At 41.7% G+C, this 27,747-nt stretch overlaps 1 protein-coding gene across 4 annotated transcripts; it reads left to right on the plus strand.

Annotated features, from left to right (window-relative positions):
* Positions 1 to 240: 240 nt before the first annotated feature.
* LOC118538558 (zinc finger protein 471-like) lies at positions 241 to 27,415 on the plus strand. 4 transcript variants are annotated; one of them, XM_078062422.1, is made up of 7 exons: positions 2,929 to 3,158; positions 4,607 to 4,682; positions 12,707 to 12,833; positions 15,389 to 15,484; positions 19,047 to 19,195; positions 25,983 to 26,161; positions 27,255 to 27,415. In XM_078062422.1, exons 1-6 carry the CDS (start codon positions 3,145 to 3,147, stop codon positions 26,103 to 26,105), a joined length of 585 nt encoding a protein of 194 aa, XP_077918548.1. In that variant the 5' UTR covers positions 2,929 to 3,144; the 3' UTR covers positions 26,106 to 26,161; positions 27,255 to 27,415. The 4 variants fall into 4 exon arrangements, with proteins under 4 accessions (XP_035952478.2, XP_035952479.2, XP_077918548.1 ...); XM_036096585.2 differs by lacking the exons at positions 2,929 to 3,158; positions 25,983 to 26,161; positions 27,255 to 27,415 and adding an exon at positions 241 to 327 and having other exon boundaries at positions 19,047 to 25,271; XM_036096586.2 differs by lacking the exons at positions 2,929 to 3,158; positions 25,983 to 26,161; positions 27,255 to 27,415 and adding an exon at positions 617 to 697 and having other exon boundaries at positions 19,047 to 25,271.
* The last annotated feature ends 332 nt before the right edge of the window (positions 27,416 to 27,747 follow it).

The raw sequence follows: 27,747 nt of genomic DNA on the forward strand, positions 1-27,747 counted from the left end.
CTGGTAACTAGGGACGCTTCCGGTCTCCAGGCGAAAGGAGGGGGAGCGCGCTTTCTAAGCGCCTGCGCACACTCCCGCCCAGCTCCGCCACGCCCCTGACCCCTAGGCCACGCCCCCGAGCCCCGCGGTGTTCAATCGCAGGCACGCACGCTCCGGCTCTCGGGTTCCTCCTCCCGTTTTCTACAGCCCAAGGACACGCCCCCTCCACTAAGCCCCGCCCCATCCCCGCCCCTCGTCCCTCGGGCTCCTCCCCCTTACGCCGCCCGCCTCGGGAGATTCGTCTGCTGCACGTTCGGAGCCTGGGCGTTGGCGCTTGCGGCCCTTCGGGTGAGAGGGGTGGTTTCCGGGCGGAGGCGGTGGGCTGTTCCCGCGGGTCGGCAGTCGGAGCCCGGGAGCCGGGCCGGGTAGGCGAGGCGGGCCGCCCTGACCCCGGCGGTGGAGTTCCAACCCGGACGCCGCCGCGGAGCCTTCCCCGCGCCGACTACATTTCCCAGAGGCCAGCGCGGCGCGGTGCGATCCTGCGGTCCGAGGGGCGGGCGTGCGGGGGCTGCTGCGGCCGCCGGCGGGGCTGGGGGGCGGCTGGGGCGGGGCGAGTGCGGGGAGGGGGCGTGTGCGGCGGGCTGGACGCGAGCGGCCGGCGGGCGACCAGGGTGTGCTGGCGGGAGTGTGAGAGAAGTGGTGCGCCTGTGCGTGGAAGGTGAGCTCGTGTGCTAGGCTCCAGGAGAGCCTGAGTGGAAGGTGTGAGAGTGAGATACCAGACATGCGAAAGGTGTGTGTGTGAGAGAAAGTGTGAGCTGCCAGAGATGTGGGAGGTGAGTGTGTGTGAGAGAAAGTGTGAGCTGCCAGAGATGTGGGAGGTGAGCGTGTGTGAGAGAAAGTGTGAGCTGCCAGAGATGTGGGAGGTGAGTGTGTGTGAGAGAAAGTGTGAGCTGCCAGAGATGTGGGAGGTGAGCGTGTGTGAGAGAAAGTGTGAGCTGCCAGAGATGTGGGAGGGGTGTGTGTGTGAGAGAAAGTGTGAGCTGCCAGAGATGGTGGAAGGGGTGTGTGTGTGTGTGAGAGAAAGTGTGAGCTGCCAGAGATGTGGGAGGTGAGTGTGTGTGAGAAAGTGTGAGCTGCCAGAGATGTGGGAGGTGAGCGTGTGTGAGAGAAAGTGTGAGCTGCCAGAGATGTGGGAGGTGAGCGTGTGTGAGAGAAAGTGTGAGCTGCCAGAGATGTGGGAGGGGTGTGTGTGTGAGAGAAAGTGTGAGCTGCCAGAGATGGTGGAAGGGGTGTGTGTGTGTGTGAGAGAAAGTGTGAGCTGCCAGAGATGGTGGAAGGTGTGTGTGTGAGAGAAAGTGTGAGCTGCCAGAGATGTGGGAGGTGAGCGTGAGAGAAAGTGTGAGCTGCCAGAGATGGGGGAAGGGGTGTGTGTGTGAGAGCAAGTGTGAGCTGCCAGAGATGTGGGAGGTGAGTGTGTGTGAGAGAAAGTGTGAGCTGCCAGAGATGGTGGAGGGGTGTGTGTGAGAGAAAGTGTGAGCTGCCAGAGATGGTGGAAGGTGAGCATGTGTGAGAGAAAGTGTGAGCTGCCAGAGATGTGGGAGGTGAGCGTGTGTGAGAGAAAGTGTGAGCTGCCAGAGATGTGGGAGGTGAGCGTGTGTGAAAGTGTGAGCTGCCGGAGATGGTGGAAGGGGTGTGTGTGTGAGAGAAAGTGTGAGCTGCCAGAGATGGTGGAAGGGGTGTGTATGTGAGAGCAAGTGTGAGCTGCCAGACGTGGGAGGTGAGCGTGTGTGAGAGAAAGTGTGAGCTGCCAGAGATGTGGGAGGGGTGTGTGTGTGAGAGAAAGTGTGAGCTGCCAGAGATGTGGGAGGGGTGTGTGTGTGAGAGAAAGTGTGAGCTGCCAGAGATGTGGGAGGGGTGTGTGTGAGAGAAAGTGTGAGCTGCCAGAGATGGTGGAAGGGGTGTGTGTGAAAGTGTGAGCTGCCAGAGATGTGGGAGGGGTGTGTGTGTGAGAGAAAGTGTGAGCTGCCAGAGATGTGGGAGGGGTGTGTGTGAGAGAAAGTGTGAGCTGCCAGAGATGGTGGAAGGGGTGTGTGTGAAAGTGTGAGCTGCCAGAGATGGTGGAGGGGTGTGTGTGAAAGTGTGAGCTGCCAGAGATGGTGGAGGGGTGTGTGTGTGAGAGCAAGTGTGAGCTGCCAGAGATGGTGGAGGGGTGTGTGTGTGTGAGAGAAAGTGTGAGCTGCCAGAGATGGTGGAAGGGGTGTGTGTGAGAGAAAGTGTGAGCTGCCAGAGATGGTGGAGGGGTGTGTGTGTGTGAAAGTGTGAGCTGCCAGAGATGTGGGAGGGGTGTGTGTGTGAGAGAGTGTGAGATGCCATACATATGGGATGTGTGTGTGTGTGTGAGATAGTGTGAGATGCCAGGGATGGTGGGAGGTGTGTGTGTGTGAGATGTCAGAAATGGTGGCAGGTGTGTGTAAGAGAAAGTGTGAAATGTCAGGAGCATGTTGGTGTGAGTGTGTGACTGCAGTGTGTGAGTCTGTCCTATGAGGTATCTGAGTGTGAGAGAGGGCACTATGTATTTGGTGTGTGTGAGACGTGGGGGAAGGGGGCACAACTACAATGTGAGAGACCAGGGTGTGTTTGTGTAGTGGTAAAAAGAAAACCACAGGCCCAATTTGGCACCATTTAGGTCAAGTCCTCAGACAGGCAGTTAATACCCATCCTTTTTTTTTTTTAAGATTTTATTTATTTATTTGACAGAGAGCGAGAGCAGGAACACAAGCAGGGGGAGTGGGAGAGGGAGAGGCAGGCTTCCCGCTGAGCAGGGCGCCCGATGGGGGGCTCGATCCCAAGACCCTGGGATCATGACCTGAGCCGAAGGCAAACACTTTTTTTTTTAATTTTTTTTTTTTTTAAAGATTTTATTTGACACAGAGAGAGATAGCAAGAGCAGGAACACAAGCAGGGGGAGTGGGAGAGGGAGAAGCAGGCTTCCCGCTGAGCAGGGCGCCCGATGCGGGGCTCGATCCCAGGACCCTGGGATCATGACCTGAGCCGAAGGCAGACGCTTAACGACTGAGCCACCCAGGCACCCCAATACCCGTCCTAATTGCAGTTTCCACCTACCCCAGAAATGGAGTTTTAACTGACCAGTCAAGAATTTTCTGGATGGCACCAATGAGGTAACATGTCACATGGGCCTTCTCCATTCCCCCAAAGGAAGCTGAGGTAATCTGCATAAGACCCCTTACAATCCCACTCAGGGAAAGTTACCTTGCCTGAAACAGTCCTTTCCTTTCTTTTGCTAATAACTTCTTGCCCCACCCTCCTAAAAATGTCTGATTCATACAACTCCTTGAAGCTCCCCTCTACTTGCAGGATGGGATGTAGCCCTGTTCTTGAACTGCTGAACAGAACCAATTAGATCTTTAAATTTTCCTCGGTTGAATTTTGTTCTTGAAGGGTATCTATGTGTAACAGAAATCCAGGTGTCTTTGAAAGTGTCCATTGAGAATGTGTGTGTTTTTGTGTGTGAATGTGGAGTGTGAGAGACCGTCATGTTTGTGTGTGTGTGAGAGAGAGGAAAGCTAGTGACGTGGTTGTGTGTGAGACCAGAGTAAGCAGGACGGAGACCATGTGAACTGCAGATTGTCCCCTGAAGGCTTGCAGGTAGAGCCTCTTTTGGGTTGTGGATGAGGGCGCAGTGAGCCATGTTATGTGTGAGACAATAAGATTGGGGGGGGTATGTGTGATATTTGTGTATCACCATGTGTGTTTGTATATGGGCCTCCGAGACCATGGTGTATGCGACTGCATATGATGTGGCTTCCTTTGGGTGCTTGGGATTATGTCCTCTGTAGTCAGGAAGTCGGTGAGATATTGGGTCAGTGTTCGCGTGTCACACTGTGTGCTTGTAGCTGGCCCAGAGTGACTGATGTGTATGGGGACACTACTTGGAAGAACACTAGCTTCTTGATGTGTGTTGGTTTTGGGTATTGTGTGCTGCTGAGGTAAGAATCCTAGAGTAGAATTCCCTGCTCCCAGTTCAAGAATTCCAGTAAAAAGCAGTAGGTGGGGCGACTGACTAGAGCCCCCGACTGGAGCAGGAGATACCTTCAGTTCTGGGTGACAAAAAGGAAGGGAAACCAAGGGACTGAAGACAGAGGTGAGACTGAAGGTGGCAGAATCGGATGCTAAATTATCCCATTGCCCATTGTTCCAGCGTGAGAGGCAGGCGAGGCCTGTGGGGATTTGGGTGGAGAATGATAACCCTGGCTTCTGATGCATTGAGGAGTCAGATTTTCAAATCGTAGACTGTGTCAAAGCATGAAGCAGAGATGCAGGGAGGGAAAGAGCCACCTTTACCTATAAAAATAAGACCAAGAATGGGAAGGCAACTTTTAGGAAAAAGATTAAATTTAGGAACTCAAGCATAAGAGAAACAGAATTATAAGTTACAGTCCTCAGTGGCCATAGGTTGCCTAGAATCTTCCAGTTATTTGGGCAGTGGAATTAAGGAAAGCTGGGAGGAAGAAGGGGAAGACAGAATTTTCAGGCTGATGATTCTGGGAGTGGAGAGCAGGCCTCATCTTCTCACTCCCCTTTCTCTCCCTCCATGCCTGTCCTCTAGGATACTGCTGTTCTCCAAGAGAAGCCAGGAAGGAAAGGTGGAAATGACTGTTGAACTAGTGAAAGCCATATCCCAGGTTAGTTACTTCCATTCTCATCCGTGAAAGGCAGTCTTACTCTTTAGGACTTAGTAATGCTTCTTTTCTTTTGAAAATTCCCTGATTAACAACAGTCTTGACGGGCCTGGTGCCCACTTTTCCCAGAGCACACTAACTCAAACTGCCTGATGGGTAAGTAAAACTGAGTATGATGAAGCATAGAGCCTCCTCTGAGTCCCCTCTTGCCACTTCATATTTAATTCAGTATTGACGCCTGGGAAAAGATTTGGTTTCTGTTATGTGGAATAGAGGTGTCTTGGAACCAGTGAGTTGGGTTCCAAGTAAAATGTGCATTTGCTGTCCCTCTCTTATTTTCAGAATGCATTATGAATCATCCTTTTGGCTGAATTTTGTTCAAATCTCTAATTTTATCCTTAAGTTCTTAAATGTTTTTCTTTGCTTACCTCAAAAACCTTATTCTAGTTAATTTTTGCAAATTTAAAAAATTTAAATAGGTGATATATATAGTATGAAATTTAAGACATAAAACCTCCCTTTTGCCTTCCAGTTCTTAGGAGACATATATCATCCGGGGTATTCTATTCATACACAGATAGGTTTTTCCCTTCACAGCTTGTGTTTTTTTTGGGTCCTGTTTAAGAAATCCTTGTCTACCCCAGGATCTATAGATACCCAGTTTTCTTCTAAAAGATTTGTTTTACCCCTCATAGTTTTCTGATAAGTTTATATTTGATTTTGGTGATTTTTTTCTGTGAAGATAAGGTTCAAAGTTACATTAAATTTATACATTAAACTTAATTTACATTAAATTGTTACATTAAATGTTTAACCTATCATAAGTGAGTCAGGGGTTCATTTTTCTCCCACTTGCCTCTCTAGTTGACTGAATGGCATTTGTTGAATAATTCATCTCTTTTTTAACTGATTTGGAATGCTCCCTGCATCTTACACTTGATTCTTTTGCTGGACTACATTCAGTTTTGGGTTTTTTTGTTTTTTTAAAGATATTTATTTATTTATTTGAGAGAGAGAGAGTACTCGAGAGCAAGCAAGGAAAGGAACAGAGGGAGAGGGACAAAGAGACTCCTTGCTGGGCGTAGAGCCCGACTAAGGGCTTGATCCCACGACCCCAAGATCAAGACCTAAGCTGAAATCAAGTGTTGGAGGCTCAACCGACTGAGACACCCAGGTGCCCTAGACTACATTGAGTTTTACTTGTATCTCTGTGTTTTTTAAAAAAATAATATTTATTTATTTATTTATTTATTTGAGAGAGAAAGTGCATGAGCGAGTGGGGAGGTGCAGAGGGAGAGAGAATCTTAAGTAGACTACATATGGAGCGGGGAGCTGGATGCAGGGCTTGATCTCAGGATGCTGAGATCATGACCTGAGCCAAAATCAAGAGTTGGGCACTGAACTGACTGAGCCACCCAGGCACCCCCTTGTATTTGTTTTGTTTTGTTTTGTTTTTAAAGATTTTATTTATTTATTTGACAGAGAGAGACATAGTGAGAGAGGGAACACAAGCAGGGGGAGTGGGAGAGGGAGAAGCAGGCCTCCTGCAGAGCAGGGAGCCCGATGCGGGGCTCAATCCCAGGACCCTGGGATCATGACCTGAGCTGAAGGCAGACGCTAAACGACTGAGCCACCCAGGCGCCTCTTGTATTTGTTTTTAATCTTATAATTTTAAATTTACCTTTTGTGAAAGGAACTGTGAATATAAAGGGAGACCTTAATTTTCCAGATGAGAAGTTCTCCATTCCAGATTTTTTTCCAAGTGGAAAACATGCTTTTGTTATATGGATGGGAGTCAAATGTCCACTTACTAATATTTAATTACACATTTTATATTAAAATCACATTAAATTAATTTTAAAACATTGCCCTGCCCCCATCTCCCACTATCAGAGTTAATGAAATATTCAAAAAGAAAAATGGATTTGGGCATCTGTGTCTTTCTAAGCATTAGGAACACTTTATGAATCATCTAACATAATTTTCCAGATACAGAACTTTTAGAATTTGGTGTATATGATGTTACTGTACACACAAACTGGTAAGAACCAATTTGCATACTGTTAAGATTTTTTTTTTTAAGATTTTATTTATTTATTTGTTAGAGAGAGTGAGCGAGAGTACAAGCAGGGGGAGCTGCAGGCAGAGGGAGAAGCAGGCTTCCCGCAGAGCAGGGAGCCCGATGTGAGGCTTGATTCCAGGACCCTGGGATCATGACCTGAGCCGAAGGCAGACGCTTAACCGACTGAGCCACCCAGGCGTTTCTGTTAAGATTTTTTTTGCGCTTCATTTGTCCTATAGGAAAAGTTGGGTATCTCCACAGTGTTACCACTTTACGTCTTAGTTGTTCTGATAGTTAACTTCATATTCCTGAATAAAATGTTTGGAACACTATTCCTTAATTATTTTTGTTGTAGATATTACCTATTAACTTACTACTAGAGATAATAAAGATTCTGTTCAGTAATAACCCCAAACACACATACACTTTCCTTTTTTATCAACCTTCCAACATTATTTTATTACTGTTTCAGTTTTGTTCTGTTTAGGGTAGCTTGGTGACTTTCACCAATTTTGGAAAATTTTCTTTTTTTTTTTTTTTTTTTAAAGATTTTATTTATTTATTAGAGAGAGAATGAGAGACAGAGAGCACGAGAGGGAAGAGGGTCAGAGGGAGAAGCAGACCCCCTGCTGAGCAGGGAGCCCGATGCGGGACTCGATCCCGGGACTCCAGGATCATGACCTGAGCCGAAGGCAGTCGCTTAACCAACTGAGCCACCCAGGCGCCCTGGAAAATTTTCAACCACTATCTTTCAAACATTAGCTCAGACCCTTTCTCTCCTAAAATTACGATTACATAAAGGCTAGACCTTTTTCACTCTGTATATTTTGCTTATGCTCTAAGTCTCTTCAATTCTCTAATCTACTGTTAAATCCATCATTGAATCTTACCTTCCATTATTGCATTTTTAGTTTTAGAATGTGTTTTATTGTTTTATGTAATTCCCTGTTTTCTGCCTAAGTCCTCCATTTATTTATCCAGTCATTTATTTGTATTAGCATGGATTCATGCGTATTTATTTTATAATTTAGGCTATAATCCAATACTACATTATTTTGTTGCTCAAATTGTTATAGCTTTGGTCATTAGGCGCTCTTTTAGCAACTCCTGTGTCATACCCCATCATTGTGGGATATTTTTTGTTTGTTGAACACCGACTTTGATACTGCATATCTAGGTTCATCCTGTATACTTCCTGTACTAGTCCTACAATGAGCCATTTCTCCATGGTAGAGACGGTTTACTTTTGCTTCAGGCACACAGCTATGCTAAGAACAACTCAATCTTAGTCTAGCCAGGAGCTGAAATGGTTAGAGGCAGGGCCTCAGTCCTTCTTTTTTTTTTTTTTTTTTTTAAAGATTTTATTTATTTATTTGACAGATTGACACAACGAGAGAGGGAATACAAGCAGTGGGAGTGGGAGAGGGAGAAGCAGGCTTCCCGCCGAGCAGGGAGCCCGACGCGGGGCTTGATCCCAGGACCTGAAATCATGACCTGAGCCGAAGGCGGATGCTTAACGACTGAGCCACCCAGGCACCCCAGGGCCTCAGTCCTTCTGAAAGCTGGGTTATTTCTGGTTCACCATCAATTCTGGGGTGTAGTCCTTTCTTTGGGTTCTCAACCAAAAGCCTGGGGTATTTATTTATCAGAACCTATCTTTGGCAGATTGTAGTAATCGGTGAATAGTCTAGATTAGCATTTATTACTGTTGTTTCTCCTATGTCATTCTTCAAAAGTCCTCAACTTGTCAGCAGTGAGCATTTTATCAATCTACTTCTGCTTTGGAACTCTGAATAAAATCTCACTGGGTATACTGACATTGGAAACCTTGGAATAATTTATGGTATAAAGCACATTTGGGGAAATTTTTGCCTTGTCTTTGGGCACTTACGGTGTTTTATAATGTGGAAGGGCTAATATTCTTCCCATTACTCATCTTTTCCATAATTCTCTTGACTGTTCTTATAAGTTTATTTTTCTAGCAAATTTTAGAATCAGGCAGTTTTTTAAAAAAGCCCTGCTGGTTATTTTATTTATTTTTTTAAAGATTTTATTTATTTATTTAATTGACAGAGAGAGAGACTGTGAGGGAGGGAACACAAGCAGGGGGGAGTGGGAGAGGAAGAAGCAGGCTTCCCGCCGAGCAGGGAGCCCGATGCGGGGCTTGATCCCAGAACCCTGGGATCATGACCTGAGCCGAAGGCAGACGCCTAACCGACTGAGCCACTCAGGCGCCCCTTTGCTGGTTATTTTAAAGTTATTTATTTAACAGATACTTTTTGACCTTGTACATGCCAGGTGGTCTTTTAGATTTTGGCGGAGCAGCAAGAAACGACAAAGACTGTGCCCTTGTGGGGCAGAGGGGGAAAATAGACATAAATAAATGAATTAGTATACATTAAATAGTGAAATGTGCAGTCTTTATTTGGAGATACGTTTTCATTTTTCTTGGGTAGATTAACCTGGGAGTGGAATTTCTGGGTCATATGGTAAATTCATATTTAACTTCCTAAGAAATTGCTAAGCTGTTTTTTCAAAGGGGCTGTGCCACTTTACCTCCTCAGCAGCAGTGTATGAGGGTTCCCATTTTTCCATATCCTAAGTTTGTTGTCTGTTTTACTAGTTTAATTTTATGGGGCACCTGGGTGGCTCAGTCGGTTAAGCATCTGCCTTTGGCTCAGGTCATGATCTCAGCGTCCTGGGATTGAGCCCCACGTCCGGCTCCCTGCTCGGTGGGGAGTCTGCTTCTCCCGCTCCCTCTGTTGCTCCCCCTGCTTGTGCTCTCTCTCTTTCTGTCAAATAAAATCTTAAAAAAAATAATTTTATTACTATTAGTTATGTATAGATTTTCTTTTTTTAAAAAAAGATTTTATTTATTTATTTGAGAGAGTGCGCACAGATGGAGAGGGAGAAGCAGACTCCCTGCTGAGCAGGGAGCCCGATGCAGGACTCGATCCCAGGACCCTGGGGTCATGACCTGAGCCAAAGGCAGACGCTTAACCGACAGCCACCCACTGGTGCATGTATAGATTTTCAAGTACATAAGGTTTTAAGTTCATCTTTTCATAGTTTTTAGTTGTTCTGAATCCTGAACAGAGAATATAGCCTGAAAATTTTGGGGTTTAACATTTGTTAAGGCTTTTGTTGGCCTAGTATAAGATCAGTTTTTGTTTACTGTGTATTGGGGCAAACCAGAAAACTAAAAACTGCATTACCCAGACTCCTTTGCAAATAGGATTCTATATATGACTTATATATGCCAAGTAGAGACTTCCAATGCAATGTGTGGAAGGTAGAAGTCAGCAACAGGAAGCAGCAGCTAAGTTCAGGGATATAGGATTTTAAAGCCAACATAGTGGCAGAGGGATTTGGTTGTTCTGGGGCAGCTCTGGCTGAAGTTCCTACTGGTCGAATCATAGCATGTTAGGTGCTTATCTGTGGGTGACACTGGAGAATGAGATTTTTGAAAAATAACCATCTTGGTCTAATTGGGCTTTTCTCCTGATGTGTAGCTTTTGGTTGTGTAGCATGCAAACTTTGTTCTTTAGTCCTTCTGGAAATCCCATATATTATCTGATACCTTGCAATAAATGTTTTTCTTCTTAAAAAAATAATTATAATCTCTTCAAATGCTATAAATTAGAATTTATTTAATTGAATATAAGATTATCAGTAAAAAATAAGAACTAGACATACATGCATATAAAGATAGCTACAGGGGCTCCTGGGTGGCTCAGTTGTGAAGTGTCTGCCTTTGGCTCAGGTCATGATCCCACGGTCCTGGGATCAAGCCCCACATTGGGCTCCCTGCTCAGCCAGGAGCCTGCTTCTCCCTCTCCTGCTCCCCCTGCTTGTGTTTCCTATCTAGTTGTCTCTCTCTCTGTGTCAAATAAATAAATGAAATCTTAAAAAAAAAAAAAGATACCTACATAAACATTGGGAAAAGTCTGATGGTATACATACCAAATAATTAGCCATGAATACCAGGATCACAAGCAATCAAATTTATTTTTCTGTGGGAATAGCCAAAACACCTATTTCCTTACTAGTGACCAAATTATACTAAATATTGGAAAGAATGTGACTACTTCTGCTTGCTTTGATAAATTCATGTGAATGAATTTGGTTTTATAAGAACATGGAAGATGATGGGTATCAGCCAAAATGGCAGCCTCAACTAACTAGAAGGGGCAATCCAGAATTCAGGAAAACCAGTAGCTCACAGTGAATCTGAAAAAAAAAATTTAATACCAGGCGCCTGGCTGGCTCAATCAGAAGATCATGTAATTTTTTATCTTGGGGTCATGAATTCAAGCCCCACGTTGGTTGTAGAGATTAAAAATAAACAACAACAACAAATTTTTAATACTTTTATGTGGAAAATAGACTAAACATTTTCTCAAATGTGTATATATCTTCTGAAGTCCCATACGTTAAATATTTTTGTATCATGACTTCGTTCTAAACTTAAGTGTTTACTGTCAAAAAGCAAATTAAGACGTTCTGTGTATAGCTTTGTCTTTATATAGTCAGTTACCAATGTCATTGGTATACAAGGCACTGAGCATGAAGATTTTTCTTTTCGATGGAAATAAATCTGAATATGAAAAAGGCCCATAATATTTTTTAAAATTTCTTACAACCTGCTGGTGATTATAACTGGACGTTTATTTTTCTCTTAACACATTTAATTCTTTAAGAAACTAAAAATTAGGGGCACCTGGGTAGCGCAGTTGGTTAAGCATCCAACTCTTGCTTTTGGCTGAGGTCATGATCTCAGGGTAGTGAGACTGAGCCCTGCACTGGGCTCTGCACTCACTGTGGAATCTGCTTAAGACTCTAAGACTCTCTCTCTCCCTCCCTCTTCCTTTTCCCCCTCCCCATGCTTGCTCACTCACTTGCTCACTCTCTAAAATAAATATTTATTTATTTATTTAAAATATTTTATTTATTTATTTGAGAGAGAGAGTGTGCAAGCAGGGGGAGTGGCAGGCAGAGGGAGAAGTAGACTCCTACTGAGCAAGGAGCCTGACGCAGGACTCAATTCCAGGACCCTGGGATCACGACCCAAGCCGAAGGCAGACGCTCAACCGACTGAGCCATCCAGGCATCCCTAAAAAGATACTTAAAAAATAAACTAAAAATTTTATTCAGTTTCATTTTGATATTATCATAAGTATAAAGGTTTGTTGGGTGCCTGGGTGGCTCAGTTGGTTAAGCAACTGCCTTCGGCTCAGGTCATGATCCTGGAGTCCCGGGATCGAGTCCCGCATCGGGCTCCCTGCTCAGCGGGAAGTCTGCTTCTCCCTCTGACCCTCCCCCCTCTCATGCTCTCTCTATCTCATTCTCTCTCTCAAATAAATAAATAAAATCTTTAAAAAAAAAAAGTATATAGGTTTGTTGTACGCAGACTCAGTATACAGATTGAATGTGTTGTAGTCTTAATGCTGGGTGATTTCTCATATTATTACCCAGTTTACTCTGGTATGGCATGTCATGCTAGTTCTTAATGGCATAGCATGAGAAAATTGCATTCTAGTTATATTCATTATTTTTATTGTGTAAGAAAAAATAAAATCAGCCCCATCAGTTCAGTGCCCCTTCCCTTCTGAAACACTAGGATCTCATAGAGTACCATTTGCAAACAATCAATTTAGATAATCTTTTTTGTTTTTAAAGGTTCAACCACAGGTGTAAGTCATTCCTTGAGGCTCTTATTTACTGCCCTGTGGCCACTGTCCGTATTTCCACATGCCAAGAAATAGGTTAGCATCCTTGCATATGGTGCAATTTAACACTTCAATAACTACCATTTTAGGTTGGAGCTTAATATTATAATGGTTTAATATTTTTTCTCCTCCAAGGGCTATTTTTCACATAAAGTGGAAACAACTTAAAGCTTCAACGTGGAGTTATGCATGAAAATGAGCATTGGTTGATCAAGAGTGTATTTGTGTCATTTCAGGACTTGGTGACATTCAAGGATGTGGCAATAGACTTTTCCCAGGAGGAATGGGAATGGCTGAACCCTGCTCAGAGGAATTTGTACAAGAATATGATGTTGGAGAACTATCAGAACCTGGTATCACTGGGTAAGAATATTTTCTCCTCTGCATAATTTAGAATTACATTAGTGACTCTTTACATTTTTATTTATTATTAAAACTTTTTAAAAAAGATTTTATTTATTTGAGAGAGAAAGAGTGATAGAACACAAGTGGGGTGGAGGGGCAGAGGGAGAGGGAGAAGCAGACTCCCTGCTGAGCTGGGAGCCCGACTCAGGGGCTCGATCCCGGGACCTGGAGATCATGACCTGAGCCGAAGGCAGATGCCCCACCATCTGAGCCACCCAGGGGTCCCAAAAAGATGTGTTTCATGCATGAATGAACAATGCATGCACCATGCTTCTCTGAGAAGCCCCTTTTATCCTGCTTGTGGTTCACTGAGCTTCTTGAAACAAAATGTATGTCTTTCATCAAATTTGAATAATTTTTGGCTTTATTTCTTCAAATAATTTTTTCTGCTGTCTCTCTTGGTATTTCAATTACAAGTATATTAGAACCTTTGATATTATGCCCTAGGTAACTGAAGATCTGTTCATTATTTAAAATCTTTTTTCTTTGTATGTCAGATTAGATAATTTCTATTGGACTAACTTCAAATTTACTTACTCTTTTTGTGTTTTCTTCACTGTCTTGTTAAGCCATTGTAGTGAATTTTTAAAAAAGATTTATTTATTGGGGTGCCTGGGTGGCTCAGTCAGTTAAGCGGCTACCTTCGGCTCAGGTCATGATCCCAGGGTCCTGGGATCAAGCCCCGCATCGGGCTCCATGCTCAGCGGGAAGCCTGCTTCTCCCTCTCCCACTCCCCCTACTTGTGTTCCCTCTCTCCTGTCTCTCTCTCTGTCAAATAAATAAATAAAATCTTAAAAAATATAAAAAAATAAAAAGTTTTATTTATTTATTTGAGAGAGCAAGCATGAGTGGGAGGGGAATGGGAGAGAGAATCTCAAGTAGACTCTGCACTGAGCACGGAGCCTGACGCAGGGCTTGATCCATGACACTGAGATAGGACCTGAGCCAAAACCAAGAGTTGGGTGCTTAACCTGATTGCACCACCGAGACACCCCAATGTAGTGAATTTTTAAATTTCAGATACTATATTTTTCAATTCTAAACTTTCCACTTGGTTCTTTTTTTATAATTTCTATTTCTCTGCTGAGAAATTCTAAGCATATTTTCCTTTACATTTTTGGGTATGGATATAACAGCAGTTGTTTTGTTTTGTTTTTACCAATTTTATTTATTTATTTGACAGAGAGAGACACAGCGAGAGAGGGAACACGAGCAGGGGGAGTGGGAGAGGGAGAAGCAGGCTTCCCGCTGAGCAGGGAGCCCGATGTGGGGCTCGATCCCAGGACCCTGGGACCATGACCTGAGCCGAAGGCAGATGCTTAACGACTGAGCCACCCAGGCGTCCCTATAATAGCAGTTTTTAAATCCTGGTCTACTAATTCCAACATCTGTGTTATCACTGGTTAGCTCCTCATTAATTGCTTATTTTTCTGAGTGTGATTCACTTTTCCCTCTTTCTACTTAGGTGTAATAATTTTGGATTTTATCTCAGACACTATAAATAATACATTGTAGAGGCTGTAGATTCTGTTATATTTCTCTGAAGAGTTTTTTAAATTTTTTTTATTTTTATTATTATGTTATGTTAATCACTATACATTACATCATTAGTTTTTGATATAGTGTTCCATGATTCATTGTTTGCGTATAACACCCAGTACTCTATGCTGAATGTGCCCTCTTTAATACCCATCACCAGGCTAACCCATCCTCCCACTCCCCTCCCCTCTAGATCCCTCAATTTGTTTTTCAGAGTCCATCGTCTCTCATGGTTCGTCTCCCCCTCCGATTTCCCTCCCTTCATTCTTCCCCTCCTGCTATCTTCTTTTTTTTTTAACATATAATGTATTATTTGTTTCAGAGGTACAGATCTGTGATTCATCAGTCTTACACAATTCACAGCACTCACCATAGCACATACCCTCCCCAGTGTCTATCACCCAGCCACCCCATCCCTCCCACCCCCCACTACTCCAGCAACCCTCAGTTTGTTTCCTGAGATTAAGGATTCCTCATATCAGTGAGGTCATATGATACATGTCTTTCTCTGATTGACTTATTTCGCTCAGCATAACACCCTCCAGTTCTATCCACGTCGTTGAAAATGGCAAGCTTTCATTCCTTTTGATGGCTGCATGATATTCCATTGTGTATATATACCACATTGTTTTGTTTTTTTAAGCAGGCAGTTAACTTGATTCAAACTCCAAACTCTGTCTCTAGGGGCTCTTTACAATACATCACTTACTGGCTGTCTGATGATCCTGTGAAAATGCTGGGCAGAATTTCTGCCCCGAGTCCTTTAGAAAATTATTTAACTTTCATAAAGTTGACTGTTGGCAGTTCCACTAGACTATGCCAGAAGCTTTATGTAATCTGTCTCTAAAATGTGTTTTACCCTTTGATCTAATCATTCATGTTATGTCATTCCATCAGTATTAAGGAACTGATTTATAGTTCTGAAATACCCAAAACACGGCCAATTTTCATGTCTTTTTTTTTTTTGTATGCAGGTCTTTGCATCTCTAAGCCATATATGATCTTCTTATTGGAGCAAGGGAAAGAGCCTTGGGAGATGAAGACAGAGATGACAAGAAGCCCATTCCCAGGTGAGTGTGGGAGAACCAGATAGGGGAATCCTTTCTAGATAATGGCTCAGCTATTTTCAAAGGTGATACTTTCTCCTTTCTTATGCTATTTAGAAGCTCTTCTCAAGCCTTCCAAGCCTGAGGAGAAAATTGAAACTTTAGTACGTAGCATAGGCTCCCCAAATGTCTAGATATCTCTTCTCTCTAACAGCTAACTCAATTTGCAAAAATCTCTATCCAGCTCTTTCCCATCCCTTCTTTCCTTTTGCCATATAGACTTATATAAGCTTCTCTGTTTCTTAAATCTTAACTCCTAAATTGGGTGCTGCTTGAAAATCATAATCTGTCCTGCTGCTTTATATCTTTCTTTGCTTTCCTGTTGCAAATAGGAAAGGCCAGACCTTACCAGCCCCTATGTAACCAGCTCCATCCTACTTCTCTTACCTTATCCTCTATGATTTTTTAGCTTTTTCACTCTACTTTAGTACAGAGTTTTCTAAACTATGTGAGGTATCCAGGTATTCAAGTGTGTTAAAGGTATGCGAACACACAGAATCTCTAAGCCTTGAGAGACCAGGTGCGGCCAGAGGCAGTCTGAGTTCCAAGTTTGGTTGCTTCTGGATCACAAGCAGTATCATTCTTTTGCCTCTGTTTGCCTTACAGATGTTGACGAGTGCCTGACAGTACAGTTGAGAAGCACTGCTTTTACCCATTGGTCACCTTTTCTGAACTCACCAAGCTCTTTACTGATTCAGGCTTGTGCACTTCCTGTTTTCTCTGCCCAGAATGCCCTTCTCTTGGCTGTCTGTCCATGCTTGACTCCTGTCGGCTTTGGCCAGCAAACCCTGAGACAGAGAATGAAAAGACACCTTAGTAGGAGAAAGGGGAGGGCCTGGGGATTGGATGCTCTAGTGGCGGAAGGTCCCGAGCCAGACTCTGCCTCCACCTTTATTGTGAATGTTATCAATACAACAAGGGAATAAGAAAAACAAGAAGGAATGTGAAGCTGTAATAATCAGGACAGTGGTATAGGGAGTATCGTGTGAATAGAACAAGCTGTGCTCATGACCGGCATGTAGACAGGGAGCGCATGGGGTATGTGACCTCCAAAGATGAATGTTTCTCCTAAGTCAAGCATTTACTCCCCGGATGAGTGCATTGAGCCGCAATGAGGATCTGGCTGTTTTCAGTCCAGAAACCTTAAAGGGGGCCCAGTTTTCTGGACACTCCTTCTTTGCTTTTCAACTAGTTTCATCCAGGGAAGGACACTCCTTCTTTGCTTTTCAACTAGTTTCATCCAGATAAGATTTATTAAATCTTATCTAGCTAGGCACTGTGAATTCCCACAGACTCTCAGGCCAGAGCTCAAAAATCATCTCATCAGAGGCCTTCCCTAACCACCTTCTGTAATGAACATTCCCTTATTCCAACCCAATTACTTTCTATCAAACCACTTATTTTCTTTGTAACACTCAGGAAAGCCTGTAATTAACCTGCTTATGGTTTACATGCTTATTTTCTGCCTCCCCCACTGAACTGAATGTTCACAAAGACAAGGGAATGTTGAAATCATACATGATAATTGTGCCTTTATGAAATTCTTTCACTTCCATAACAGTATTGGATCTTTACATTTTGAGATGATTTGGATCCTAGATTTCCAGGATCCTCCAATTAGCCAAATATTGGAAGAGAAATTAGCCCCGCTTAGACATGCTTTATACTTTGTTGTGTAGGAATCTACCACCTGCCTTAAATAGGGAAATAGAGGAACTTTCCTGATAAGAAGTAATAATTGGCCTTGTGAAGAATAGGGAAGGTAGAAGGAAGGGTGATGAAGCCTATACATTTGGTGGGATATTGAGTCACAGTATAGATTCAACTATTATTAAGTGAGTAAGATATCTTAGCATCTGTGTTGAGAAAGGCCAAAACGATAAGGGACAACCATGGTTTCCCATGGGAGGTTGTAGTGTTGAAGACTATCTTCATGGGAGGAATCCATGATGTACCCAGCTTTCTGTTTTTCTGTCCAGTATTTCTCCCTTCAGTCATCTGTGTAAGAAAAACTATAGGTGATTGGTTCATTGAACTCTCATGGCCTCAATTCTAGAATTACGGAAGCCTGAGTGTTAGGAAGGAAAGAAGCAGCAGGAAGGAGTAGGAAGCTTGTTAACACTTTTGAGTCCTTCCTAACTGCTTTAGTAGATTTGATCTCTTTCATCTCTGAACTTTTATACTAGTTTTACTTTTTACCACATGGGCTCTCACTTGATATTCCGTATTTTCTTCTCAATTACTTTCTTTGTTGGTCTTACCTTTCTAATCACTTTCTATACTCCTCAAGAACAACTGGTCTTTTATTACATTAGTGTCCATAATGCTTGACACATAGTAGAAAACTGTTTTAGGGAGTATTGGATTAGTCAGTAATTTACTATTACTAATTTACTATTACTAAGAGAGGAAAGGAAAGCACTTTCTCTTTTGCCCTTTCTTGATACCAGCCTTTTCCCTGAAGTTTTCTCTTAGTATCATCTCTTCAATACAAATTTCTTTATTTATTGAGAACTTATATATGCCTGAGTTTCTGTGATATATGTTAAGTGACTTAGTAGTAGTGTTTAAAGCATATTATTCCTTCCCTGAAGCTTATATTCTAGCTCACAAGGCAAGAAAGGTATTTTAAGTGGCAGTAAAAAAACTTCACAATAGTAATACACACCTACATATCATTATGAAACTAGTTTATTCAAAAAGAGTTATGGCAAAACCCCATTAAGATGTGGACTGGGAAGTGACACTCTTCTTAGGCTGGTGAGAATGAGAAGATGAATGGAAAAATGCCTTACTATGCAACCTGAAGTTCAGGGATCTCTGAGAAATGAAGAGTTTGCTGTATTGAAATATGTAGCAATGGTACATACAAACACTATTTTCTGGTTATGAAAAGATTAGTCTAGGAGTTTACCTAAACCCCAAGGGAAGTCATGAAGCATAAAGTATTTGTGGTTGCTGAGAATCTGTAGAGATTTTTGATCAGCAGTAATTATGTGATGATATTTGTATTTAAACAACATTCACCTACCTGTATATGCAAATCAACTGGAAGTGGGAAAGAATAGAGGAATGGTGTTTAATTTATAGTCTGTTATGTTAATACAGGATAAAATAAAAAAATATTATTGGGCGCCTGGGTGGCTCAGATGGTTAAGCGTCTGCCTTCGGCTCAGGTCATGATCCCAGGGTCCTGGGATCAGGCCCCACTTCGGGCTCCCTGCTCAGCAGGAAGCCTGCTTCTCCCTCTGCCTCTCTCTCTCTCTCTCTGTCTCTGTCTCTTATGAATAAATAAAATCTTTAAAAAAAATACATTATTGTAGCCTACTTCTCTAGGACCTCATTATCCTACATTTAATTCTCTTAAACACCTTCTCCATGTTTCGCTTGCATATTTTTCAGTTGATGTGGTGGTGCATAATAGATTTTGTGGGATTCCCTATTTTTGAATCACCTTGTCCACATTAAATATTTCCTTTGTTATATCCGATGATAAAGGAAGCACTGGATTTTTGTTATCTTTCAGATTTAGGATCTATATATGAGACACAAGAATTATCTCTGAAGCACTTCATGTATGATGATGTGTTAATGGAGAGAATTGCAGGCTATGGACTTGAGTTTTCCACTTACAGAGAAAATTGGAAATGTGAAGATCTTTTTGAGAGGGAGTTGGTAAGTCAAGAGGCATTTATCAGGCAAGAAGTAACCACTCATAAGAAAACCCTTACTAAGGAAATAGATCACAACTATAACAAATCTGGGAAATTTGTCCATCTAGACAATATAGAAGAAAATGTTTATAATCACAAGTCAGGTAAAAAAAGCTTTTCCCAAAATTCCACGGTAGTAAAACACAAAGTCTATGCAGGAAAGAAACTTTTTAAATGTCATGAATGTGAGAAAACCTTTACCCACAGCTCCTCCCTTACTGTTCATCAGAGAATTCATACTGGTGAAAAACCATATGAATGTAAAGAATGTGGGAAAGCCTTTAACCAGAGTCAGCACCTTGTTCAACATCACAGAATACATACTGGAGAGAAGCTCTTTGAATGTAAAGAATGTAGGAAAGCCTTCAGCCAAAATGTGCACCTTATTCAACATCAAAGAATTCATACTGGAGAAAAACCGTATAAGTGTATGGAATGTAGAAAAGCCTTCAGCCAACCTGCCCACCTTGCTCAGCACCAGAGAATTCATACTGGGGAGAAGCCCTATGAATGTAAGGAATGTGGGAAAGCCTTCAGTGACGGCTCATCCTTTGCCCGACATCAGAGATGTCACACTGACAAAAGACCCTATGAATGTATCGAATGTGAGAAAGCCTTCAGGCAGAACACATCCCTTATTCGTCACTGGAGGTATTATCATACTGGAGAGAAACCTTTTGATTGCATCGATTGTGGGAAAGCTTTCAGTGATCACATAGGCCTTATTCAGCATAGGAGAATTCATACTGGAGAGAAACCATATAAATGTAAAGTGTGTGGGAAAACCTTCAGTTACGGCTCATCCCTTACCGTCCATCAGAGAATTCACACAGGAGAGAAACCTTATGAATGTGTTGTCTGTGGGAAGGCCTTCAGCCATCATGCTTCACTCACACAACATCAAAGAGTGCATTCTGGAGAGAAACCTTATGAATGCAAGGAATGTGGGAAAGCCTTTAGACAGAGTATACACCTTGCTATTCATTTGAGAATTCATACTGGTGAAAAACCCTACAAATGTAAAGAATGTGGAAAAGCTTTCAGCATCAGTTCACAGCTGGCTACTCATCAGAGAATTCATACTGGAGAGAAACCTTATGAATGTAAGGAATGTGGTAAAGCTTTCAACCAGAGGGCACACCTTGCCCAACATCATAAAATTCATACAGGAGAGAAACCTTATGAGTGTAATGAATGTGGTAAAGCCTTCAGCCAGACTACCCGCCTTATTCAACATCAGAGAGTTCATACTGGAGAGAAACCCTATAAATGTAGCGAATGTGGAAAGGCTTTTAGCGATAGCTCATCCCGTTCTCAGCATCGGAGACTCCATACCGGCCAAAGGCCCTATGAATGTGTTGAATGTGAGAAGGCATTTAGAACAAAATCATCTCTTATTTGTCATCAAAGATGTCATACTGGGGAGAAACCTTATGAATGTAGTGTGTGTGGTAAAGCCTTTAGCCATCGTCAATCCCTTACAGTTCATCAGAGAATTCATTCTGGAGAAAAGCCTTATGAATGTCAGGAATGTGGGAAAACCTTTAGCCAGATTGGACACCTTAATCTACATAGAAGAATTCATACTGGAGAGAGATCTTATGAATGTAAAGAATGTGGAAAAGTCTTCAGACAAAGTGCACACCTTACTCATCATCAGAAAGTTCATGCTGCAGAGTCATCTCAGGCATTTAGCTCTTCCTCACCCCATATGTCAGCAAGCCCCGTGGATATATCTGCTAGATATTTTTGGAATTCGTCCACTTCTTTCAGTTCTCATTGTCCTACTCCAAAACACAGTCATTTCACCTGGCCTGTTCCAATATAAAAACTGGTCTTACATCCTGTTTTATTTCCTTCAAGTTCTTTCTTCACACTACTGCCGCGGTGGTCTTTTAAACATGTAAATGTAACTAAACTACTCTCTCAAAACCCTGGTTATGAAAATTTAAACTATTTGATGCATATAAAGTGCTTAGCAACAGTGCCTGACCCAGACTAAGTGCTTGGTAAATGTTAAGTCAGTATCATTCAGAGTCTGTTTAAAAATTATGTTTAAAGAGTGAACTCTGGAAAGCAGTATATCAGTACTAGGAGATTATAATAATTTTGGAACTGAAACTACATCTTAAGGTGGATAATGAGGATTAGCATATGTAGTATTTTTAAGTTTGACATCAGAGTAACATAGAGGCTTTCTCATGACCCCATGGCTGTATGCCTTTGTAGGTGCAGAAATTTAGTGTAAACCTGGTACATAGAATATGTTCTAGGAAGCGCCTAGAGCTCTGGATAAGACTGAAACAAAAGAATTAGAATTTACCCAGGAATGTAAGACTATAGCTAATCAAGGCAAAAAAAGAAAAATTCCTTAATGTTTAAAACTGAAGCAATAGAGAACTTGAAGAGTCTAGCCATATTTTAAGACACCTGGGTTCACAGATTAATTCTAAACTTTAAAGGAACCACTAATTAAACTGTTTTAGAGTATAGAAAAAAAATAAAACATAATACTGTAAAGTATTTGGAATACTTCTTTCATGAGGCTAATTCAGTTCTGATATCAACCCCCCCAAAATGAAATGATAGATTAATTTACTTATGGTTCTATATGGAAAGGAAATTATTAATCTCTATTGAAAGAGAACAGAGGTTCTGAATAAATGGAGATTCATACATGTTTGTAGATGGAAGTTTCGATACTGTAAAGATGTCTACATTTACTCAGTTCAGTCATGATAACTGTAGGATATTTTTACATTGACAGTTTTGTTCTGAAAATCATATAGAGTGGTAAGTAGGCAAGCATCATAGGAAATTTTTGGAAAAGATCTTATACCCATGAATTCAGTGGATTGCAAAAGTAGTATTTTAAGTGTCTATTTATTTTTAAGTAATCTCTATAGCCAGTGTGGGGCTTGAACTCAACCCCAAGATCAAGAGTCTCATGCTCCTCTGACTGCGCCTGGCAGGAGCCCCACTGAAATGGTATTTTTGATATATCATTGGGGGAGATGGATTATTTAAATGGTGTTTGACAGTTACCCAACTGGAAGTAAAGTCAGAGCCACGTTTTACTCCTTACAGAGAAGTTCCCTGAATATGGATTAAAGTTGTAATAGGAAACACAAAATTCTAGAAGAGAATATAGAATATTTCTGTCCCTTTGAGTTCAGGAAGACTTGGTAAACTGGACGCAGAGTCTAGAAGCCATGAAGAGAGAGTGACAGGAAGGAGCACGTAAAAGATTTAGACCTTGTGCATGGTATAAGGCACTATGCAAAGTTAAAAGGCACATGACAGGCTGGGAGATATTTTAAACATATACATATTATGAAGGATATAGCCCTTCTAAAAAGTGCTGTTGAAAAGCAGCAAGGAGGGGCGCCTGGGTGGCTCAGGCGTTAAGCGTCTGCCTTCAGCTCAGGTCATGATCCCAGGGTCTTGGGATCGAGCCCCGGAGCGGGCTCCCTGCTCCGCGGGAAGCCTGCTTCTCCCTCTCCCACTCCCCCTGCTTGTGTTCCCTCTCTCACTGTGTCTCTCTCTGTCAAATAAATAAATAAAATCTTTAAAAAAAAAAAAAAGAAAAGCAGCAAGGATAAGATACAGTTTGAAAAGCACACCAACAAGCAATTCACAGATGCAGAACATGAAATTGTCAAATAAAATAAGAGGAAGTTCCTAACTGCAGTAATGATCGGATAAATTGAAATTTTAAAAAGCCCTTTCCACCAACATAAATCACAAATTTTATGGATAATAGCTAGTACTCTTACAGATGTGAGAAATATATTTTTATACATTGGGAGGATAAATTGGTTAAAAGCCATTTTAGAAGCTAATGTGTTACCTGTCAACATTTTAAATGTAACTAAGCACTTTGCTGCGATTCTAAATCTAGGAATTTATCTTCTTGAAAAGCACAAGTGCAGAAACATAGATGCATAAGCACATTTATTATAGAATTGCAAGAAATTTGGAGCAGCTTAAATGTCTAGCACTAGTAAACTAGTTAATCAGTTAAATTACAGAAAATCCAGTAGATTACACAGTCACTGAAAAGAATGAGGTAGATTTTCATACAGAAAGATATAATTTACTAACGGTATAATTTTCATATGGTTATAAATACCAAAAATTTATAGTTAAAATTATGAAAATAATACATATCAGATATTTGTTTTTGTCTACAGTACAGATCGGAACCATGCACACAGAAACACACATAGGCTTTCCCTGGGGCTGCTCTGGTGTCATTCAGTGAGGTTTTGTTTGTGTTGCCCATTGTACCTGGTTCACTTTAGTCCAATCAGAAACTCTCCTCGGGACGCAGGAGGAAGTTGTAAATGAGTCATCCTTTGGCCACAACTTAAGGATACTGCCTGTGATCCTGCTGCTTTGCTCACTAGAGCTGACCTGTTGAATATTCTTTCCAAGTTGTATCCTACTAGTATCTTGTTTTCATTTCAAAATCAGATTAAATTCTTTTGCCGTCAACCAAAGAAACCTAACCAATACAGAAGTTGGTATCCTTGGATGGATTTCAGGCAAAACATCCTGAGAAAAGTGGGTTATTACAAAGATTGGTTATTGGATGAAATGGAGCAAAGGATTATAAGGCTCCTATTCATACTTTGTGCCATGCAAGTAGCATGCTTTGATAGCAACAGTAAAACAGCTAATCAGCTGTGGTTGAGATCATTTTTAGACCAATCAAAAGGACAAGAAATGCCAGTCCAAGGGGTTTGTACGATGCTTGTTCATAATGGAATGGGAGAATATAAAGCAAAAGCAATAATGACTTTTTAAAAATTTTTGCCTTAAAGCATGGACTAGAACACCAGCCATTTTTGTAACACAGTTAAAAGACTTCCTTGTAGCTCTATGATTGCTAAGTATCAAAGAATGAGCTACAATGCCAAGTGAATTCACAGTTTTGGCAGATTTCTTAAGTAAATTGTTTGACATTCAGGGACATTTGCTATCCTGGTTATTGGAATGATGATTTGTGGGAGAATTTGGGAATTTTTAAAACTCTTAAGCCCGTAAGAAAGCTTAAGAAACCATACCAACTAATTATCCTTTGCCTGAGATAGCTGTGGATGAAGGTTAAAGGTTAGCCTATTTCCCTTTTAGCTCACCAACACTGTGGCTTCATTGATTTAAAAGAGAAAGAATGAAAATCTGATTCTAAAGTGGCCTAGAGGTTGATATAAGAAAAGAGGTTAGGGGAGGTTGAGAGACTCCCCAGAGTATCAACATGTATATCAGAATCTAGAAAATGGCTGCAAAAATGGGTTTTCATAGTGCTTGACCTCAGATATTAGAACAAAATTTTGAACTGGACTGAATTTATGGTACACAGGGTATTACATATTTGATGTGCTAATTTGTGCAGTTTATTGCTTTTCTCATAATTTTCTGGGTAGATGATTGCAAATCTCCTAAGTCCTGACTGAAACTAAACGATATTTGAAGTACAGAAATGACCTTGCCTGATACACAGGAAGGAACTGGAAAATTTGGGATGCTGAACTTGCTTTCTCATGTCTTGAGTTTCTCACTTACCTTGTCATTAGGCTCCCTGAGACAGGGCCAAAATGCCTTTCCTTGAACCTGTGCCATGAGGAAAACATCACTATCTTTTGAGAGTACCTTAAGATGTCTGGCATGCTGGGAAGGGGGACTGCTCTTACAAAGGGATTTCTGATCTCTAGGAAGTGTAGCAGCCCAGGGAATGCTGAGCCCTAGCAGGAACTCACCAGAAGCAAAGCTGTTGATTTAGTGGTGCACTTGGGCAGCCTCATTCTGGCTTACAAGAGCTAATTTTTATATTTTTAGAAATTTTGTGAACTGGTTGTTAAAAGGTGTATACGTATGTGTGTTTATATATGTGTGTGTAGAAATACACACATGTAAATACATGTTTATACTGGGTAATATATAACGTATGTATTGTATACATATGTTTATAGGTTATAGTCTAAATTTTTACTATAACCAATAAGTTATATTAAAGACAATAGTTTAGAACCTGAGTTTTGAGCATTTATTTACTATATTTTATTTATGATTAGCATTTGTAGGGGGGACATGCCACAACTCTGCATTCAGTGACAACATGTTGGTAATTTTAACTCAAGTATGATGGGAGTATTTAAGAGCATACACTACAAATCAAGGCTGGTTGACTTTAAAAGTTGACAGAGAAAATGTTAGTAATTCAGGTTAAACTTAAAAATGTGTCATGGCTGTACATTTTGAACTGCACAAAAAGTAGAGGAAATACTCTTCCGGTATTCAAAAGCTATTAGCAAAGAGCTCAGTTCTGTCATTGACATAACAAGCGAAGTTCTGTCCTGTGTCCTCATCTTGTTTTGCTTTGATCTTACTCTTTAACGTAAATGAAAATATCAACCAACGTTGTCAGAATTATACCCATTTGTCAGTTTTAAGCATACATTGGTAAAAGTCAACAAAGGCATTCTAAGAGAATCAATTGCTATGCAGAACTGACAATCCAAGAGTATTGTATTTTGCTATCATTTGTAGATGTGTGCTACACATCTATATAATTACAAAAACTTATTTCACATAGTATACACACACTTCTTTCCCTTGGGAAGCTTCATGTCCAGCTTTACCAGCATACCACTGATGGTCTGACAGATAGCTGACCGTGATTACTAGCAAGCCTACAAATGAGACCAGTAGTCGACCACTGAAAGTTTACTTTGTTATTTGTCTAGAAACACTTCATGTGTGGTCCCGGAGGCCTCAGTCCAGGTATCACCCATGCTAGATACTGCCCGTTTCCAGATCTGGGTGTATGGACAGGAGGCTGGGTGCTCCTGAGGAAAACCTTCCTATAACACCACTATGACCTTTACTCCTAGGATTCCCAAAAGAATTGCAGCCATTTGCCAAGGTAAGTGCACGCTAAGGAGAAGGAAATAGCCAGCATTTTGGGAAGAATTCTAGGTTACAAGGACGTGTACTGCAGTCATTCTGGAGGATTATTGGGCAATTGTTGCCCTGGTCCAGCTCAGAGAAGGCCCTGCGAGATCCTGTGCCAGTCATTGGCCTTTTCGCTCTAAGATCCATTTTCCGCCTTATCCCCTGCTCTACAATCTACTGTATGTGTTTAAGCTCTGCAGGTGATGTTTCCCAGAGTCCTTTGACAACTGGCTTTCTGTCTGGTTTACTAAGGAGGCACTAGCGATACCCCAGAAGGTGAGAGTTGGGAGAAGCCAGGGTGTTTCTCTCTCACTTGCTCTGCTTTGGGTGGGGACTATGGTAATAGCTGTATGGCCTCTGTTCTACCTCCCTCCACTCACCCCTTATTAGGGTCCCACCTCCTGCTAGGGACGTCCCTAGGGATCTGTCTAGGTCCTCTAGTGGCCCTGGTTCGCGGCTGTGATAATATCCCCTCCACCCTTAGGCCTTCAAGCTCCAGGGTTGGTACCTGCCTCTTGTAACTGATCTGAGTTGCCTCCCTGTTTTTCCTCTCACCTCTCCCAACACCTTTTTATTAGTTCCCTGTGTTAAATTCCCTCTACTGAACCCCACGGTGTGTGTGTTTCCTGACTGAAACCTGGTAGACAAACTCACAACTAGTTATTCCTACTTGGTTTGGTAAAATTCACCCTAGCCTAAATCAAATCCCAAGACAACACTGGGAACTGCCACCTTAGTGAATACCCTGTGTGCCCAGTGGTTGGGGGCATATTGAAGAGTAAGTTGCTACTCCTTGCCCCCCCAGCACTAAGAAGTACACTATAAAGAGTAGTATTTCAACATAGGGTTTCAGACAAAGCACACTCACCAGTTTACTCAGCATAACAGTTTTTAGTTAGAGGCTATTACGTGGAACAAATTTGAATTGCATACCATGTGTAGATGAATCCGAATACTGTGCTTTTTAATGCATACAACAAGCAAGAGGTATGCTCTGTTATCACTTTATTTAGCCTATCTTTGCCTATATATTTTCCTTTTTTCTGTAACATGACTACTCTTAGGGAGAAATGTGCAAGATAACCTCAAGCCCCCTAAAAGTTTGAAAACGGGGGAGAAGAAAGAGGAATGTTCTTCCTGAAAAAAAAAAGACTCCTTTGCACCACCACCCACTAAGTCATTTGTTTCCACTTTAGCAAGTAAAATGAATCTTCATTATGTTACATTTTATGTGTTAACTATTTTTTGCTCTCAATATTTTTTACTCTTGTAAACTTGTGTTCATTGTTAGTTGATCTATTTTTCTATCTGCAAAAACTGAGTACTTAGGGTTGGGATGTAAAAGCATCATTTTTATATTAAATGTAGTGGAAATTTTTTTTTTTTTTTAAGATTTTACTTATTCATTTGACAGATACACAGCGAGAGAGGGAACACAAGCAGGGGGAGTGGGAGAGGGAGAAGCAGCCTTCCCTCTGAGCAGGGAGCCCGATGGAGGGCTCAATTCCAGGACCCTGGGACCATGACCTAAGCCAAAGGCAGACACTTAAACATCTG

The sequence above is a fragment of the Halichoerus grypus genome, chromosome 15, assembly GCF_964656455.1.
Source record: "Halichoerus grypus chromosome 15, mHalGry1.hap1.1, whole genome shotgun sequence".
NCBI classification, from domain to species: Eukaryota; Metazoa; Chordata; class Mammalia; order Carnivora; family Phocidae; genus Halichoerus; species Halichoerus grypus.

Excerpts from the sequence above, each read along its gene's own strand:
- LOC118538558 (XM_078062421.1), top strand. Across the intron at positions 4,683-12,706 it reads TAGTGAAAGCCATATCCCAG|GACTTGGTGACATTCAAGGA; the intron begins GTTAGTTACTTC and ends GTGTCATTTCAG. Across the intron at positions 15,485-19,046 it reads GACAAGAAGCCCATTCCCAG|ATTTAGGATCTATATATGAG; the intron begins GTGAGTGTGGGA and ends GTTATCTTTCAG.